This window comes from Sesamum indicum, linkage group LG8 (assembly GCF_000512975.1).
Source record: "Sesamum indicum cultivar Zhongzhi No. 13 linkage group LG8, S_indicum_v1.0, whole genome shotgun sequence".
Classification (NCBI taxonomy): Eukaryota; Viridiplantae; Streptophyta; class Magnoliopsida; order Lamiales; family Pedaliaceae; genus Sesamum; species Sesamum indicum.
In genome coordinates, this window is record NC_026152.1 from 12120186 (window position 1) to 12140441 (window position 20256).

General features: G+C 33.8%; 2 protein-coding genes across 2 annotated transcripts; both read right to left on the bottom strand.

The window, feature by feature from the left end:
- Positions 1899-3997, bottom strand: LOC105168345 (probable pectate lyase 5). Its single transcript, XM_011088399.2, has 4 exons — positions 3801-3997; positions 2948-3685; positions 2498-2636; positions 1899-2396 (listed from the first exon to the last, which is right to left on the bottom strand). The coding sequence occupies exons 1-4, from the start codon at positions 3905-3907 to the stop codon at positions 2175-2177; spliced, it is 1206 nt and encodes a 401-aa protein (XP_011086701.1). The 5' UTR covers positions 3908-3997; the 3' UTR covers positions 1899-2174.
- On the bottom strand, positions 11423-18119 carry LOC105168346 (ALBINO3-like protein 1, chloroplastic). Its single transcript, XM_011088401.2, has 11 exons — positions 17458-18119; positions 16393-16503; positions 16161-16235; positions 15791-15851; positions 14946-15019; positions 14703-14807; positions 14256-14363; positions 13764-13867; positions 13389-13625; positions 12984-13311; positions 11423-11867 (listed from the first exon to the last, which is right to left on the bottom strand). The coding sequence occupies exons 1-11, from the start codon at positions 17812-17814 to the stop codon at positions 11862-11864; spliced, it is 1566 nt and encodes a 521-aa protein (XP_011086703.1). The 5' UTR covers positions 17815-18119; the 3' UTR covers positions 11423-11861.

Below are 20256 nucleotides of genomic sequence, written 5' to 3' on the forward strand. Positions count from 1 at the left end.
GTAATGGATTTCATAATGACTTGTTCTATGTTTGATGGACCAGTCATGTTCTCCATTTTGTAAGACAGCTGTGGCAAATATCCCACTTGAAGTGGATATATATTGTATCCTGAAGTTTTTCCTTTTGTTGTTAAAATCTAATTCTGCTCATGACTTGAGATTATCACTTATAAATTTTTGTGTTGTTCACAACCATTCAGCCTTCCTGCGGACGATGCACCACAAGAATGGATGTAGAAGGATATGTTAGAATATTGACAGCTGAAAGTAGTTTGATGTCAAATAATACTGCTGAGATTCTGTTGGATAAGAAATATATTATGATATAGATGGAAAATTCTTGGCCACAGCAGGTTCAAGTGCGCTTGTTCGTTTTCTATGCGCTTTGGCCAGTGCCTAATCGTTCTCCTAGTGAAAACCGTCCCCTCCCAACAGTATCCACTTCTAAGTCTGAACTGTACACGCTATATTTGTTGAAGTTTTTGATGGTGGTGTTGCTTAATGCAACGAGACTGGAACCTTCATCATAGTTTCAGCAAGATGATTGCCTATTGCTGCTAAAACTTTGTACAATCAAGATTTTGTTGTTCCAACGTTTCATCACTGACATTAAGTATCATGGCCCAGCAAGCAGGGTAAGGAAATCAGATGGTCCTGGTGTTTGTGATATTGCAGTGAGGTTCAAGCATGGTTGAAGGACTATGCTGCTGTGGTTTATCTCATTACACTGTTTGGCAAGACAACTTTTATGTGAATTGCCTCTTGTGGTGGATATATTACATTGATGTGTCGGTGCAGCTTATCAAGACTCAGACAGATTTCCTGCAGGCTCCACATGCTGCTTAGAGGATGTCATTTTCAGGTTTCCTTGCTTCATAGGCTGCTCTTCTTTCTTCTTTTAACATGTATGATTCCACCCACCCTTGTCATCATGCTAGTGGGAATTCGATTTGGCTAACGACTGGAAGTTGGAACGGTAGTTATAATAGGACTCGGGATGTTATTACCTTACTCTTTAATTGCCAAAATGCTTAAATGAGACACATTACTCATCATACGCTATTCTGACACTGTCCACAGAAACTACTAGTAAAATGACTCTCAGGAACACAAGACTGGTGGGGTGGGGGGAGCCCTGGTAGGCTCTTTATTGACAAGTGGGCAGCGATAAATGAAGGGTTGGTGGGTAAGATTTATGGCTTCTTGGATCGTCTGTGACAAAAGCTTTTAATGCAACCACGTTAGTTTTTGCGTGGTTGAGCAGTTAAGATGATGGCAATGTTTCCCTTTACCTTTCGCTCTCTGTTGCCCTGCAAAAGAGATGCGTGCATTAAAGTTTGATGAATAACTTTGTGAAAGATGCAGTGTTACTCCCTCCACAAAACATGGTCTCCCGGATGCAGAGGCTATGTGCTTTCTGCTTTTGGTCTTTCAAATAATTGATGCCTGGCCAACCATCCCATGTGAGGGAAGTCCCACCTTGGCTGCTCACAAATCACCCCCCACTAATCCACCTCTAATAATGTCAAACCTCTAGCTCAACTACATATATGAACAACACAGACATACATACGTGTGTGTGTGTGTTTTTAGTTGGTTTTGTTGCTTTTTTTTTTTTATGTAGTTTATTTTGCTATACTTTAGTGCAAAGTGTACTAAGATGTGACATTGGACGGGTTGTGTAGGACTTCCTTTGCATTGCAAGGATTATAGTAGATTGAAGCAGTTGGTCTTCAGTGTTAATCAGTTGCCCATGAACAATGCAAGATTCAAGGGTAGGGACTATGTCTTGATCTAGCATAGAATTTATGTTGAGAAAGTGTAAGACGTTTATACATGCCCCTCGGAAGTTAAGATTGAATTGAACTAATGATGTGTGAACTAGTGCAAAAGGAATATGTAGAGAACTTGAGCAATTCTTAGTGAAATTGTGCACAGAAAGTTACATTTATCAATTCAACGGCCCTTGTCTTCCCCCTCGATTCCCATTAGGATTCTTATACTTTCCTAAATGGTTAATGGCATTTCATGGTGGAGACAGGCCGATGTTGTTGCAACATAGTAACAAAATTTACTAAGAAATGTATAGGTTGTGGCCTAGAAGGTAAATTCATATGTAAATACAATGACATAGTCTCGAATGCTGAATCCCCCATGTGTTTTGCCATGTTGGATCAGCACCGTTTGCCCTTCTTGCAGCTGAGCGAACCAGCCCCCATCGTCATTGAGCCCACCAAAGAAGATGGCCTAGCGCTTAAGCTTGACGCCTTGGCATAATTAGATGAGGCTCCAGCACCTGACCTTGTGAAGAAGGCACCGTTCAGCATTAGGTCCCCTTCTGACCTCCAGTTCCAATTCTTCCATTGGCTTTCTGGTGCATCCTCGTGTTTTGTTACCTATGAAATGCAATGACAACATAGTACTTTATCAGCTGTCTTAGAATCTTGTATTGAAAACAATGTTTTTATTAGATTGAGTGTTGTCTTTATGTTCTCACCTCCTTATTGTCCACTCTATCAGGAGCAAGAAATCTATTCCCTTGGCTGTTGATTGTGGGAGCTGCACTGCCACCAATAGCATACATTTCCCAATGTGTATAGTCATTGTTCACCACATGAAAATACCCATGCCTGCACCTGGTTTCCTCTGAGTCATTAATGCTGTCTTCGGATTGAAATCAATGCTCGATCACCACCATCTCATGACGCACAATAGGTTTGAATATATTACACACAAAGACCCCTCGATTTTGAAAAATCGCACTAATGCTCCCCACAGTCATGTTTTATTCCCCTTAGACACTCTGTCTTCAGGGGGGGAGTTCGTTCGGTGAAACAAGATTGTCGGGGGATGCAGTGTAAATTCTTAAAAAGACGAGGAGTCATTTCTTGCAATATGCTTAAATGTGAGGGGTGTAAACATAATTATTCCTATGAGTTTTACATACCTTGGCATCCTCTGCACCAGCCCTTCTCCAAAATGGTTGAATGCAATGGTGACCTGCATGTTCTTGTCACGTGTAAAACTATCGCTGTGCCCCAAGAGCATAACCTTATTATGGTGTGTCATGTAGTTGTTCGAGATGGTGATGGCGGTCGAGCCATGGATGGCGTCAATGAGGCCATCACGACAATTGGACAACGAGCAGTGATCCACCCAAACATGGCTCCCACCAAAGATGGAAACCCCATCACCATCAGACACAGTCCTATACCCATAATGCTCAGGTGAATCCCTCACATATGCGTTCCCCCCTTGCTTGCAGTCATGTATGTTAAGGCCATGGATTATGATGTTTGTGACATACTGTATGGTGATGCATGGTCCACCAGCAATGTGCACACTTGCACCTCTCCCATCAATGGTCTTGAATGAGTTCATCATCAGTTCTTGCTTGAGCTTAATGACCATATCGCGTGCAAATATGATCCATAATGGCTCATTCTGGATAACACCATATCTTAACGTTCCCGGTTTGGGATTCACCGCATCGTCCCCTGAGTCGGTCACGACGTAAATCTTGCCATCTCTACCTCCAATGGCATGTTTGCCAAACCCAATTGCGCAATCCGCCAACCTTTGCCGGTTCTTCTCCCAGTTGGGGTCGCAACGCCAGCAGTCGTCTATAGGGTTGCCGGTGCCACATGAGAGAAATGCCAAGTTCCTTCTGGATGCATTGATTTTCCTGCCCACAAAAAATACAAATATAACACAATGTTAAGACTATAATACACAATTTAACATTTATAAAATCTTGAAAAAAGTAAAATAAAATCAGCGAGGGTTATGATAAATCATACTCATTAACTTCTTGTACTACAAGTTCAGGGTCTGGAAATGGTGAAGAGAGTGTGAGAGTGGGAGCTAACATGGGAAGTACCATTAGAACGAAGAGTTGGATTCCCATGTTTGGGAATGGAGATATGAAAATGAGAAATGGGATTTGAGAATTTGGATTGGAATTGGAATTGGGAGAAGTATGGTGGGAGTTAGCTGAGATATATAGATGAATGAAATTGGGATTGGAGGGATTTAATGGAAAGGGAGCATTAGGTCCCACCTTCTCTCCATAATTTGAAGTTTGCATCTTCCAAATGTGGATATCCAAAACTTGAATTGTTAATTGAATAATAAATAAAAGAAAGATTGGAATGTAGGTGTGACTTAGAATATTCATGAGATTGCATGTGAGGGTTAGATCAAGCACAAGTCATTGGACTACTATTTTATACAGATGGAATTTTGTACAGTGAGAGTTTTGTTTTCTTGCCTTTTTTTTTTTTTTGTTCAAAAGTTGGGATTAAATGCAACAGATCCCTTTGAGAATAAAGGCAAAAATCCTGCAAGAAGGGTAAAATTACAAAGGGTTGAAAATTTGGTATAATTGTGAATATTTTTTTTTTCTTTATGAAAAATCACCAATATTCAGATGTTTAATAAAGGGTAAAATACACTTTGTTCTCCTGAACTTTCGTCATGTAACAATTACCCTCTAAACTAACAAATGTAACACTTATCCCCTACAATTAAATTTTTAGATAATATTGTTCTTATCTTATATATATATATATATTTAGTTCAAATAATTTCTTCTTTGTTTAGTAATTTTGTATTTTAATTTTAATTAAAATTTTCTTAATTGAAAAATTATCTTTTATATATAATAAAGTAAAATATAATTGTGAGTTAATAGTTTGATTTTATTTTTTCTATAAACTCAAAGTTAACTAATAAATGAGTACAATAAATACACAAAAAATTTCATGAAAATTGTTTATTACTTTAGTGATGAAATTAAGTTATTAACTATATATTCTTTTAGATAAAAATGAATAATTACATAACGAATTGTTTAACATATTTTCTTTAAAAGGTACGATAACATATATTTATTTATTTTTTTAAAAAAATGTTTAATTTGTTAAGCATATATATTTGTCACTTTCTTTTAAGAAGCGAATATAAGTTGGTTATATTATATTTATTGTGTATCTATTATATATATTAATTATACTCTACTTTTAATGTAAATTTTTCACTTATTAAAAAAAAAATTTGATGATGATTTAATATGTAAAATATTAAAATATATTAAAAATAATATAATTATTCAAGGCATGAGGGGCATTTTTATCCAACCAAGGGGGTAAGTGTTACATTTATTAGGAGATAAACATTACATGACGAATGGTACAGGAGGCAAAGTGTATTTTACCCTTAATAAAATTATATAATTTTGAATAGAGGGCTTGAAATTGTAAACTTTGCCCTTACCTTTTTTTTTGTTCTAAAATTAAAAATTATAAAATAATCAAACAAGGTGGACGAATAAATCTAAAAAAAGTTGTAAAAATAATTGTCCACTTAATTCATAGAAAAATTTCAGATAATTTTAAAAAATAAGTAAAATTTTTATTTATAGTTTACAATGATATTTTGACTAGTTTACCACATTAAAAGGATAAAAACCTAATAAATACTAATGAGTTGAACTAGTTATTGAATGATCGTTGAAAGACCACAAAGGAGCTCATGTAATTTACCAGAGAAGAAAGACGAACACGACCCCGTGACCTTCTACTGGATGTGGGAAGTAGTGAGTTTTTTTTTTTTGCATGGATGACAACTATTCTTTTATTTTTTTTTTTAATTTTTTTTACCTCTATTAATTTTTTGACAAGAGGATAAAAATGCAATTAATCCAGGAAAAAGTATTGGTCGGGATGTCAAAGTGATCAAATTATTAACCAACAAAGTTCAATTAAGTTGAAATTAATGCAAAAGTGTTTGATAGTTATGTTTAATGTTGAGTCTTGGAAAGTGATTGGGAATGATTTTTATAAATAATACATAAATAGATGTAAATTTAAAAAAATAATAAAAGAATTGTGTGGCTTTTTATTGGGTTATAAGAGACTTATTGAACACAATTTACTATTTATGGAGGCACAAAAAATTATTATGATAGATGTGACTAATTGATTGGGAATTAATGTGGAATGTGTTCACATGTCATGCTACATCATGCCTATCCCACCGACAATATAACTTTCCATGGACTTGTCCAGTAATTAGTTTAATTATACGATAATTATATCAATATCCCGTATTGAGAAAATTGTAAAAATATTTATACAGTTCAAGTACTCTACAAACATATTTAATGTAGGTATGCGTTCCACATTGATTGCGATGAGGAGTTTGGATAACTTATAAACGCAAAGTTTTCTCTCCTTTGTAAGACGTCTTTTCGAAATAAAATTATGAGGCTCATATGAAGCATCAGAAACGACATCATTTGACACCGTCTGTAAAAATAGGACCCTTTACTCTTCCCAAACCCCTTGTTTAGAGGCTGATGATATGATTGTATAAAATATTATTAGGATTTTCACATTTACAAAATTTCATATTTTTCGTTAAATTAGATCATTTGGGTAACCTAATCAAATTAAAATTTTAATCCAACTTTGTAGATTTGCATCAAGAATAATGAAAAACGATGCTCGTATGATTTAAGAATTGACGTATCATAATAGGGCAACATGCCATTTATTTAGGATAGTCTGAACTGTATGGAGTTTACTTTTTCTATTGGGTAGATGGAATTAAACATATATGACAAGTATAATTTTACTTATTAACGTCATTTTATGTCAATAGAAGAAAAATAAAAAAGTTCATGAATTAAATCATCTTCCTCTTCTTGTTTGTTAAGAAACCCTCATTTGGAATTATGTTTTATGCTTTAGCGCGGAGGGGGGAGGAAGAAGACAAATGGGGGCGAGGAAGGGGAGAGAGTACGGACGGCGGGGGAAAGGAATAAAACAAGGGATGGTGCCGGAGGAGGATGGGCCAACGGAGAGAAGGAGGAGGGAGGGGGTGGCAGGGGAAGAAGAAACGACAAAAGGGAAGAAAACAAGGGACTACTGAAAAAGAAGGGGTTAAAACAATATTTAATTTACTCCCTTATCCGATTTAGCTTTTCTGTCAAATTATTTAACTCACCTCAATTGGTGGGTCGGATTATGTAGATAAAACAACAAATAGACTCGAATTTTTACCATAAGCGAAGGCCTTCGTATGAAAAAGACAAATGATAAATTTGTACTAATTTGTTATCTAATTAAACGCTCCCTATATGAATAATAATTAATATTGAAAACTTCATAATAATTAAATACCAAAGTACAATCCCATACCAAAAAGAAAAAAAAAAAAGAATTGGCAGTGAATCAATCAATTCTTGAAGGAGAATTATGGTAGGTCCAATGATTGGAACACTAATCAAGACATCTCTGTTTGTTGAGATTGTTATTTTTATTCACTGCTCAACCAATCAAAGTTTTTGATATTTACAATTGATTTAATGATTAAAATTTATTATTATCAATTAATATAAAAGAAATAAAAAGACGAAATTTGATTGGTCATGTGAGGGCACAGGGCAAAGCGCCCAAAAAGTCGTACCCAAATGAATTCTGTACACCTACGCCTCTTCAAAAATTCAACACAACAATTTAAGGCATGTGACCGACATTTTCCATAACCCCTCTCTCTCTACAATCATTTGGAAAAAGCTGATTCATTGATCTGAATCCAAATTTTAATAAATTTTTGTAGGTTTTATTTAAATTTTAAAAAGTCATTTTAATTGATATTTATATTAAAAAAATTTGAAATTCATCGTTATTCAATAAAATGTAGTTCACATTTAAAATTGAGGATTTTAGAATTATTTGAATAGATTCAGAGGATTTGAAATCCATAGTTTCAAATCGACCGTTTCAATTGTAGTCTCCGGTATGCTTCAAATAGTCCTACAAGATTAGAGCTCCAACATCTGGAAGTTCTTGGTTGTACGCTCCAATATTTGAGTCAGTGAGATTGTTTATACGTTAAGCTCGTAACAAAATTAGAGTATCAAAAGTTATACTTGGAGTATAAGAACATATATTTATAAGTAGGGTAAATTATAACAACTTCTCCTGAGATTTGTCATAATTATGAATTCTCCCTTTTTAGTTTGAAAAATCACAAATACCCCCCTAATGTTTGAAGAAATTATTTAATTCTTAGATGGTGGTATGAAATTGTCAACTTTGCCCTTACTGCACTTTTTTAAAAAAAATAAAAAATTTATAAAAAAATCGAACAAGGTGGATGAAAATTTTAAAAATTATCCACTTAGTAAAAAAAAAATCAGAATAAAATTCATAAGGGCATTTTGATCAGTTCACTATAAAAAATGTATGAAAACCTAACGGATTGGATTAGTTGTTAACGACCGTTAAAATCAAGGGGGTATTAGTAATTTTTTCAAACAACGAGAGGGTATTAGTAATTTTTCAAACAACGAGGGGGTATTCGTAATTATGTGAAACCTTAGGAGAGGTCGTTGTAATTTATCCTTACAAGCCTGACTGAATTGTCCAATTACACGTAAACTATTAATACAGTTCTGATATGATGGTCGTAATCGATCTGTGCACACTTGGACTTAAAATCAAGTCGGATAACACATAATATTGTCCAGAACAATAATTGGGCATGAAGTTGTGCACTCTCACAAACATCACAAGTACGTTGTTAGTTACTTTTAGATTAGATAATAGTACTAAGGATAAATTGCAGGTACAGTCCTTAAAATTAGCCCACCAAAGGATGTAACTATAATTTTAAAAAATATATGATATTTATTTAATTTAAAAAATAATATAATTTATTTTAATTATTATTATAATAAAATAACAAGAATGATAATAAGGAAATGAAAGGGTCACATGGTTATAACTGTCACAACCTGAAAACCCGCTGGATTTGTTTTCCTAATAAATTAAATAAAAACTATTGAGAGAGAGTGAAGAAAATATATTCCCGGGCAGCACCGTAGGGTCCGTACTGCCGGTCAACCTGATGACGTGACCACTTTTTCGGGCAGGGGCACGTTGCCCCATGTGCCCTGTTCCCCCTTAGATTCTCCCGTTCTCATTGGTTGTCTCCATTTGCATCAATCCTGACCACTATTTTCTTGCAACTCTAATCTCTAACCGTTGCTTTTTGATTCCTACCTCCTTCCCATTTATTGCCCTCAAATACCATTATACCAACATTTATTATGAAAAAAAAGCGATAGGTCTTATTTGATTGTTTAGATTGAGATTGATTATAAGCTTCAGTCCTATTACATATAAATATATATATATATATATGTATTTTCATAATAATTTATTATTTTTTATTGTGTTTTAACGTATTTATTAATTTATTTATATAAAAAATTATTCTTTAAATCAGGTTTGATCTTTTCAAACGAATGACAGAGTAAGTGTATCACATTTGTTATGTGATTGATTATTTTTTTCTGAATTGTACACCAATCACAAAACAAGTATATTACAATTGTTATATAATTAATTAAGATTCGATCGAGTTGGACATGTGATATAATTTCTCTTGTTTATATATGCATTGCAAATTTTTTTTAATTTAAATGTATTAAATAATTTAATAAATTGCATACATATACACTATTTGATCATAATTAATAAAAATAAGCCATATAAGTCTCCCATTTTGCTTTAAGTTCATTTAAGAATTATTATGATTTAAAAATTATGACAACTATTAACAAAATTGATCCGAAAGCTTAAATTTTTTTGTCACGGTTATCCATGATCTTGACCATGGCTAACATATTTGGCCAAATTGCATAAAACCTCCTTGTGTTTTAAAAATTTAGCAAAAAATTTTTTTTTTTTTGAAAATAGGCAAAACACCCCCTCTGTTATATAAATTTAGCTCAATTATCCCTCTTTGTTAAATATGACTAACGGCGTTAGCTTTTTAATAAAATGACCGTTATGCTCCTATATATTAAATTTTGTTCTTTTTTTTAATGACGATTGGATCCTTATTGATTAGACGAGAATCGTTAAATCTAATCAATTAATTTTAATCGTTAGATTTTAAATTTATAAAAAAAAAATTAAGAATTTAGATTTATTAATTTTAAGTATATATTATAAAAATAAAATTGAAAAAAAAAAACAAGAGAACCCTATATATATAAAAGAATAATGTGAACATTCTCAACTTTGTCTAAGTGTGTTTGGATAAAGATGAAGCAAATTATGTTGAATGATTGAATTAGGGTTTTGTAGTGTAGATGGAGAGAGAGATGTTGATAATTAGGTGATGTTACCTCAATCATGAATACCATACTATTCTTTAGTAAACAGTATGCCTCCAATTATCAATTTCTTGGATTTAATATATATTTATATTTATTAGTACTTTTGCTTGGCTGTCTTTGCTTGTACCTTACACGGTGGTACGGTGCATGAGCACGTGATCTCACTTTTGGGGGAAGCAAACTTGTTTGGCGGCTCCAATTAAAATTACTCTTAACTTGTCAACATTAACTATAATACTTGACATTAGGGACATAAATTATTCTTTCTATTTTTACCTAATTATAGATGCCAATTCTAACGGTCAAAAAAGTAGAAATAGTTTGTACAATGACGTTGACGTTTTTAGGGGTGTATGAATAATTTTCTAACAAACAAAGGTGATTTGTGAAATGATATTGACATTTCTGATAGGTGTATACGTAATTTTTCAAAAGACAGAGATAATTTCTGTAAATACATCATAGATTACTGGATGTTATATAGTTCTCCCTGCTATATATATATATATATATATATAATATCGAATAAAAATATTTTTTTGACATGTTGTGATGTAAGACAGAAGTTGAGCATTTCATGCAAGAAACAAAATAAATTTTCAATATTCAAGAAAAAATAATTAACCTCATATGTCGACGTGGAAAATCCAAGTATAGGATTAAATTTTTTAATGAGTAAATAGATAAATAAAATATTTTGTAAGATGTTCGAAAGCTTATAAAATATTAAATAGAGTTTGCTTATTCTTTCAGAAAAAAATTATAAATCTAAAAATAAGATGTTATTAATTTATAAAGCTACTTCGGACAAAAGGCAGCTGAGTTTTTAATTTCTCTTTCAATTTTGATTGTCTTTACTGTCATCTTATGAGAGCGGATTATTATTATTTTTTAAATATTTTATAAAATATGATAAAATTAATTTTTTTTTGGATAAACGTAACTGAACATCGTCTTAATTCTTAATACTAATGCTTCAATTTTTAGAAATTTTTGTAAGCCCAATGAAAGAAAATTTCAAGTAAATGGGCCTCCATACAGATACAAAAAAGTTTAATTTTGGCATTTTTGTTTGACGACATGAAAATACTGCCATCATGCAACAAACACACGTTTCACTCGGTTAGACGAGCCAACGCTGACTTGTTGCACAAGCAACATCGTTCATCGTGAGCTCGATTTGAGTCACTTGTAAGAGTTTGATCCTCCTCTTTGGGAACAAGGGACTTCACAGAAATGATCTCTTCTTCAATCAGCAGACGGAAGAGAATAAATCAAACTACCACAAAAATTTCTCCAGCCAATCAATGTGGGCTGTGCTGCTTTATCCTTCAACTACTGTTACAGACTTGTAGTGGATGCTACAAACTTTACCACACTCTGTATTTGTTTCTCACAATTACAATCTACGCTAGTTTTTGTATTTAAATCTAGTCATGCATGGGAAATTGCTCCATCTGCCATCTTGCATGAACAGTGCATACTTCAGCGGCAACGTGTCAACCAAGATCATGCGACGAGCACCATCCTCAGGAACTGATGTGAAACGTATGCTCTTTGACGACTATAGTAGCAGTTGCCAATCTTTTCAGAAAAAGCTCGCTCCTCGTATCTTCCTATGCCTCTTTTTCGTAAGTTATCTTTGGTTCTAACGGCAGCAAGAAACTCAATCCTGGAGAATTGAAACAATGAAACAGAAAATCACAAGTTGAAAACGTAGACATATGGTATGATGACATTCTTCATGAATATTGGAGAGTCGACACAGAGATATGTAGGCCACTCATTCAGAGGGAGCAATGAATATATGAATAGGCAAAACTCAATATTAGGTAAGGACATATGGATCATTTACCGGTTAGTTATGGACAGCGTCTTTGTTCCGTTAAGAACTTAATATTATGTTTACTTTATGAGGTTCTGAGAAATGAGAAAGTGGAGATCCCTCATTGAAGCTTGATAATAACCCATAACGGACAGTGGCATGATGCGTGTAATCTTAGACGAGGACTAAATCACACTCTGAAACGACATTGATCCAATGAAGAATCAAACTTATTTTATTCTAGATTTCCTTGAAAAAGGCGCTCAAGTGAAGAAGAGGCACTTTGCACACTTGATCAGCAAACCTAAGTTGAACTTTTACCTTACATTTTTCTCAAACTGACAAGAATGAACTTTTACCCCTATTTTCTCCCATCAAATATTGAAATTGATGACCACGTATAATGAACCTGACCTTCTCTGTTAAAAATCTACCAGAATTAGGCCTTTTGGGACGAAACTCACAGGGTTTTCTGAATTTTAAAAATCTCGTAAAGTACGGGATGACATTAGCACAACCCATATTCTTGGGATTGAAAATGCAATTTTGTCCTTGAGATGCTATAGAATGAGAAGAGTTACCCAAATGTATACGTAGCCCCTAAAGAAATCAACAGCTACTCCACATGAAGTCTTTTAACAAGATTCTAAACATAGTACAAAATCCACTGAGTTAAAGCAAATTTCATTGCTAATCCAAAATTTACCATATAGTTGAGTTTAACATCCCAGTGATTCCCACCATTATCATTTTCGACCATGAGAAAAGGAAACCTACCCGGCAAGTGTCAATAACTCAACCGACTGTTTGAACTGAAGGTCCTAACATTGTCCATTTTACTACCATATAAGTGCTATTTGATTCATAAAGACTTAATGGTAACATTTCATGCAGCAAACAATACGGTTCTTTGCAACTAACAGCATAAACGAAGAGTTGAAATACAGGAATAGGAAATGGTACCTTCTCAATATTTTTCTCGAGATGTAGATTATCTCTTCTATTCTTGTAGTCGTCCGGAGTTTCAGAATTTTCTTCATTATCAATAGATGCCCTGTTATCATCCTTCCCTTCTGAACTGACACTATTACCATTCACAGGCAAGCCATCAATAATAGATGAACTGCCGGATGTAACTTGCTGGGTATCTTCCGTCTCAAGTGAACTGATGTCTTTCTTTACTTCACCATTCGTTATTTGTATTCCCTTTGTTGCTGCCTCCTCAGCTTTCCTTCTCTCTTCCTCTCTTTGCTTTTTTCTACGAGTTTCTTGCTCCTTAAGTTGTTTAAACCTGGAAAAATGAGCAAGTTAAGAAGAAAAGATGACCAGAAATAAAACAGGAATGAAATAAACTGCAAATGGTTTAACCTTTCACCAGGTCGAGGCCCTTCTGAAGCCAGTTTCTCTTCCTTTTTAACCACCTTGGCTGCTGGTGCTTCAGAGATGGACTTCAGAACTTGGGATTGCTCTTCGGAGATGGACTTCAGAACTTGGGACTGCTCTTTCTTTATAATGTCGTCACTAAATTGCTGAATAGGATTTTTTGCACCACCTAACTTCCGCAGCCAAACCTGTTGAACTGTACTTAGTATGTTGTTTGTAAACCTGCATGAAGTGTATGCAAACAACCAGGAACTATGAGACAGGAATGAACTCCATTTTCAATCCAAACTCATTGTAAGTTGATTCGGAAAATGGAAGACTATGAATAAAAGTTGAGTCATAAACAAATGAAGTGCTTACCAGTAAAGGCTCAAACCAGAAGGAACTGATAAAGCAAAATAGCCAATCATCAATGGCAGCACTTTGGTTATGGCAACTCTTCTCTTGACGTTTGGATCATTACTCTGGAAATGGTGGGAAAAAGCTTCATCAGACACAAACTACTAAACACTAACTACAGTAATCAGAATCAGTACCTTCGAGTTTTAATAAAAATATACTACATATTAAATAAGCAGTAGTTTGTTGGTGTAAAATGAGGAACATTTCCTCTCCATCATAAGTAAAACTTCAAGATCAGAACAGGGGAATATTGGAATAAGAAGAAGCATAGGGATATGGGAATACAGAATTGAATAAGTAATAATGAAAGTTTAAACTTGACATTAGAAACCATTACAAGACCAATTGTTAAATACGACTCGATCATGGGGAACAGTTAAACATGACGTAACTGTGATTTCCAACAATACAAAAGCTAACAACAATATATATAATGTAATCAAGACAAACCTGTGGTGGTTGCATGATCTGAACAGAAATATACTGAGTGATAACCAGAAGCACAGGCAAGACAAGATATGCCAAAGTATCCGACCATCCAAGGGGAGGATGACCATCCTGTGAAAAAGATGCAACAAAGTAAGAATCATAAACTAAAACACTTCAATTAGCATAAAATAGGTAGGGAGACGCCATCGCATAGAATGATAACAGGGTTTGTTGCAGGGTTAACATAGGTTTACAGAATAGGTTCAACAGCGTTTCAGTTGAACATTATTATACCACATAAAAATATGCCTCTAGCAAGCAAGATGTAATCTATTAACTTGAGTCATTTATAAAATAAGGTAAAATATCATTAATATGTGATTAGCATTTCTACCATGTCCATACATGCTTATCATCAATTAGTAATATGTCATTGATACAGGAGGGAAAAGAATGGTAAAGACTTACAATGAATGGGAAAAGCCAAGAGGTACCACTACCAGTTTGTCGAGCAGCAATAGTCGTTGGACCAGATAGTGAGGGTATCCAGAAGAAGCCTTCCGTAAGAAGTCCCTTGATGGTACAGACAGAAGCCCATTTAGATGAGAAAGTTGTTGGCATAAATTATATAGAACGGACGATCAATTTTCAAGAAGAAACAAAGTACGGGGGGTGGGGGGTGGGGGAGAGGGACATGGTGGTGCAGTTTACCTCATCGGCCACATTAGAAAGAGCTCTGTAGAGCCCAATCCATATTGGAATAGTGGCAAGTGTTGGGAGGCATCCTGGTGCAAACGTAAAGATCCATAAACATGATATATGTAAGCAATGATAAAACATAGGGTAATTACGTCCACATCCAATGAGGTTTGGCCTAATTATAAATAATTACAAATACATCCGGTTAGATTGAAAAAGTACAATTATCCCACTTGAAATTTGTTTAGTGAATTTCATTCTGTATGGTTTCGACATGTAATATTCCAAAAAACCAATCATAAAATTTTAACTATAATTCGACCATTTTCTTTGGACTAAAATGCCCTTTGGACCAATCTTCAGGTAAGGCATCCCTTGTCACTTCCCCCATGTCTCACTACTTTAAAATGAAGAACACCAGCGACAAAGAGGCGAAAAGACGGCTAGATATGACGACATGAGGGAGACAGTATAGAGAGACGGAGAAAAGAAACAAAATAGGTGTAAGATGCTATATCTATTTTGGTCATTTCGCCAAATTTTATTTATACCTTTTCTTTTTTCTTTCCATCAGAAAATTGTGGTGAGGGTATTTAAGTACTTTTACACTTTTCCTATTGAGTTAGTCATATTTTGCAAACTCAAGGAAGGTAATTATAATTTTCAAACTAATATGGATGTATTTGTATTCAAAATGCAGATGCAATTTACTCTAAACCATAAGGAACTGAACATTAACATATGAAAGCATTTTTCCTGGTAACGAGTACGAGTAGAGATAATTCCCTGAACACAATGAATTATTTTCCCTCTTCTAGTATCAGTTGATAGGAGGTCTTTGGCTATGAGTCTAGTACCTGCTAGTGGATTTATACCAGCCAATTTATACAACCGAGCTGTTTCAAGTTGAATTCTCTCCTGCAGAGACAGTCATGTGTAAGAAACAGCTGAGAGATGCAAAATGCTTGACATTCTAAGTTACCCAGCATCGCTCAATGGTCTTGTTGAAAGGAAAACACAACTACCATATTACTGCCCCCCCCCCCCCCCCAAAAAAAAAAGAAAAAAAGGAAAAAGAACCATAGAAAGCCCAAGATAACCAATAATATGAGATATGCTTCATCATTGAAGGTTCAGATGAATTCCAATTTTACAGAAGAAAGTCTAATGTCTAATGTCAAATATTTGAATGAGAAAACAATGATCCTTAAAAGGATAAAGAGTAACCTGATCTCCAGCATACCGTTCCTGAATAGCCTTTATTTGAGGCGCCAAAGATTGCATGGCCATTGCTGATTCAACCTAAACATCACAGGTAGAAGACACTCATTTAAACAACTAAAACTGCTTAAAGTACAGCAATAATTATTACACTAAGAGACACAATTAATCAGAAATAACTCAAATTGTGGGGGGAAAACTTGCGTAAAAAGCATGAGGAAATAGCACTGAAAATCACCTGTTTCTTTGTTAAAGGAAAAGTGGCAGCCTTAACAAGTACTGTCAGTAAAATGATTGCAAAGCCATAAGCATAGGGAACGTGCAGAGTGGAAAGTCCATTTTTCAGAACCTGCAAAATAGTAGAACCTTTATAGTGCCTATAGCATTCTAATACATCCAAATAACCAAGCTGAATTTATTTTGTTGTCGAGTTATACCTCAGTAGCAAAGATTCAAACATATGCCTTAAGACATAAAAGGTGAGAAATGAATTACATTTCTTTCTTCTCTGGTCCTCAAGATAGCAAGTTAAAGAGAACACTTCACTGATTTTCCCATTGAGAACCAACTGAAATATTTAATCTTTTGACTTGCTACAGTCTCCTACTATGAACATTTCCATCCACCAACAATAACAAGGTATCAAAGATGAGGATTAAACCACTAAGTGAAATTACTCGTTGAAACTTATGAGCTAACCATGAAACGATAACAATAATTCCTCTCCATGTCATGTAGCTAACTTACATATTGACACTAAACATAACTATTTCAACTGCAATTAGATCAAAAGCTTCATACATATCTTGTACACATCAATTTTCGCCTTTCTTTTCAAAGTTAAAAACAATTCATTTCATACTGAAATTATTATGTTTGGCTCGGGATTTCATTGCATAACCATAATTTCTCAGCTCTACGCTCCATAGAAATTCATAGGGGAGTGACAGAATACCCTCAATCAATCAAATTTGACTCCTGTCAAGATGACATATGAAAGCACAAACGGCTTAAACGGAACATAAAAAGCATAAAGAGAAAATAAAAACTTCCAACAACCAATAAAATTACAATTCCTTTTCCTAATCCTTGTCCAATCACAGCTTTCTCCCCAATGATTCAAAACAAATTCTGATCTTGATGCTTCAAACAAATTTCACCAAGTCATCAACAACCCTCTCCTCCAAACATCAATTCCACAACTCATATCCAAACACTAAACCAATACAACAACCAGAATCGAAACATTCCTGTCCTAAGAACCCAATACTTGTGCAAAACAAAAATCAAATCGTTAACAAACCTTCAAAACAACCTCCATGGCATTAGTAATCCCAGAAAGCCAATCACTATTCTGTTTCGTCGTAGCAACTGCATCAACCTTATCTGAAGAAGCAACTGCAGCATCAGCAACAGTGTACAGAAACCCTTCAACTCTCCCAAACAAGCCCTTCATCATCAGCTCCGCATCTTCCGGTTCAGGAAACGGAACCTGCCCCAACCCAAACCTAGCCACCCCAAGACTGCCCCTCAAAAAGGGTCTCTGAATTGTGAAATTGCTGAAATGGGTTCTATCTGAAACTGGGCTCAGCGTTCTTCTCCTCCCCGGAAACGGAGATAACACTAAATTTGGTCCAATTGAATACAAGAACGTCGACATTCTCTTCAGAAAATCCAAGACTCTGGGGGTGGGATAGGTATAAAATGCCCAAGAACTTGGTTCAAGCAATTGAAAAGGAAGTCGTGAAGATATGCATACAGAAATATACAACTGGAAGTGTGGAAGGTTTTAGGTATTTCATAAATTGATGGGGTTTATAGGAAAATGGGAGAGAACACTGAGAAGGGTTTGCTTAACAAACAAATATCTGTTGACCTAAGAAATCTGTATTTTAATTATTTTTTACACTGGAGAAACAAATATGGAGAAAGGCTCTCCAGTTCGTTGAGGAAACGTCCCAGAAATCTCAGTCAATGGGAGATTTAGAAGTACACGGAGGTTGAAAAAATAAAATACATTCACCGCCCCTCAACTATCATTCAAATTGCAAAATGATCCTTAAAATATACAATATATCAAAAAGACCTCTCTATTTAACAATCAAACTATAAAAAAACTTAACAACATTTATACAGATTACATATCAACCCATTAAAAATGAGTCAACTAATCTACGGCTAAAAGGCATCAAACTGAGGGTTTTGTCCAACAACTCTTAATTTCAAATTTATATCCCCAAAAATCAAGAAATCTCACCCAAATTTCCCAATAAATGTCAAGAAAACTCAATTATCATATTTTTTGTTCCAAAAATTGGACGAGACCTTCACCAAATCTCCAATCAATTTTCACAAACTTCAGGTTTGAGGCAAAATTCCGTCAATATGTGAGTATTGTTGTATTTTAAGATTAGTTGTTGGTTTAATTTCGTTGTAATTATTGTTAAATGTCGAATATTGATAAGTTGATTGTTATAATTGTTGATGATTGAGATGCATGATATAATTATAATTAATTCATTAATTATTATATATACCAGTAGTTAAACACACTTGATATATGTGCGTAATTCGAAATTTTTATTATATTTACTTAATTGAATGAAAAATAAAATAAAATGGATATCTAATCAGAATTAATAAAATAGATTAATTTTAATGTGTATGAATAGAAAATTATTAATAAAATTTATTAATTAAAAGAAATCATGACAATATGTGATAAATATAAATGAAGATAATTTTAGACAATTTATATTTTATCAATCACCCAAGATTTTTTTTTTTTGTGGTGGTAAAGTGATGATGTCTCAAGATTGTGATTATAGGTGGAAATTTATAGAAATATGAATATTTGTTTGTTAATAGTTGATTATTTAGATTATTATTCTATGATTATTAACTCATTATTAATCCATATAATTCAAATTATATGATGGTGTATGTTGTAATTACTTTTAATAATTAATTATTGGTTGAATATTATTAATTTATCAATAATTAATTGACTTTAGATATAATGATATATGTATGCAATAATATATATGATTAGTTTATTGAAAAAGAAATTGTATCAAATCAGTTGTAGACGAGGAATTTTTATAAGTTTTAAAACTTTCTCGGGAAAAATGCAAGCAACCCCCTTGTTAAATCGCAAATGAGCAAATTACCCCCTTGTGAAAAAATAAATAGCGATTTACCTCCCTATATTTTTTAAAATAGAACAATTTACCCCCCTATGATTTTTAAAATGAAGCAATCTACCTCCCTATATAAGGAGGTAAATTGCTTCATTTTAAAAAGTATAGGGAGGTAAATTGCTATATTTTTTTCATAGGGGGGTAATGTGTTCATTTTAATATCACAGGGGGATAAATTGCTATTCACCCAAACTTTCTCTCTTTACTGCCTTTTCAAAATAAAATCATGAGATTCATATCAAGTTAGAGAGACTACGAGACTCATATCAAGTTAGAGAGACTACGAGACTCATATGAAGTTAAGCGAATAACACCTCGCGCAACGGAACGCCATTCAACATCTCACATCATTTAGCACTGTATATGATAAAGAGGTCATATGTGTTTTGTTGTCTAAGGTATTGTCCATTCTGATTTCATATAAATTTTATAATTCTGTTTTGAATCAGTATCTTGTTAGGAAGAAAAGCCCTTGAAATTTATAAACTATTAAAACTTTTCGTATGCAATTGATGTACGGACGTTTGCATCCTTAATACCATATAACAATAATCATTAAATTCCATCAATTTCATAGGTTTTTTCTTTATCTAATCTATTATCAAATAAACTATTGTACTGTATAAATGGACAAACACTCGTATACTGGGACTCAATTAAACTCCAACTCAAACTTGATCTGTCAATTTTACTGTCGAAACAAAAAGCTACAAAAATTTCCAATAGACCACAATTTGATGATCACAATTACATAGATTGAATCTAATCTGTAGCTCATACTTCAATTTAATAGTAGAGGGAGTAATTTCTCCATTATTTCTTATTTTTAGGATAATTTACATCGATATCCTCTACAATTAAATCTAATTACGCAGACCACCGACTGTTGCCCTTTTCACTGT

Bases quoted from the DNA above. Each gene is read 5' to 3' on its own strand.
- LOC105168345 (XM_011088399.2), bottom strand. From the start codon at position 3,907: ATGGGAATCCAACTCTTCGTTCTAATGGTACTTCCCATGTTAGCTCCC. The intron at 3,686-3,800 runs GTATGATTTATC...TTTTGTGGGCAG, and splicing joins GTAGTACAAGAAGTTAATGA to GAAAATCAATGCATCCAGAA. The intron at 2,637-2,947 runs GTATGTAAAACT...AGAGGAAACCAG, and splicing joins CTGGTGCAGAGGATGCCAAG to GTGCAGGCATGGGTATTTTC.
- LOC105168346 (XM_011088401.2), bottom strand. From the start codon at position 17,814: ATGTCGACGTTCTTGTATTCAATTGGACCAAATTTAGTGTTATCTCCG. The intron at 15,852-16,160 runs GTTACTCTTTAT...CTGTCTCTGCAG, and splicing joins AACGGTATGCTGGAGATCAG to GAGAGAATTCAACTTGAAAC. The intron at 13,312-13,388 runs GTTAAACCATTT...TCATTTTTCCAG, and splicing joins GGGCCTCGACCTGGTGAAAG to GTTTAAACAACTTAAGGAGC.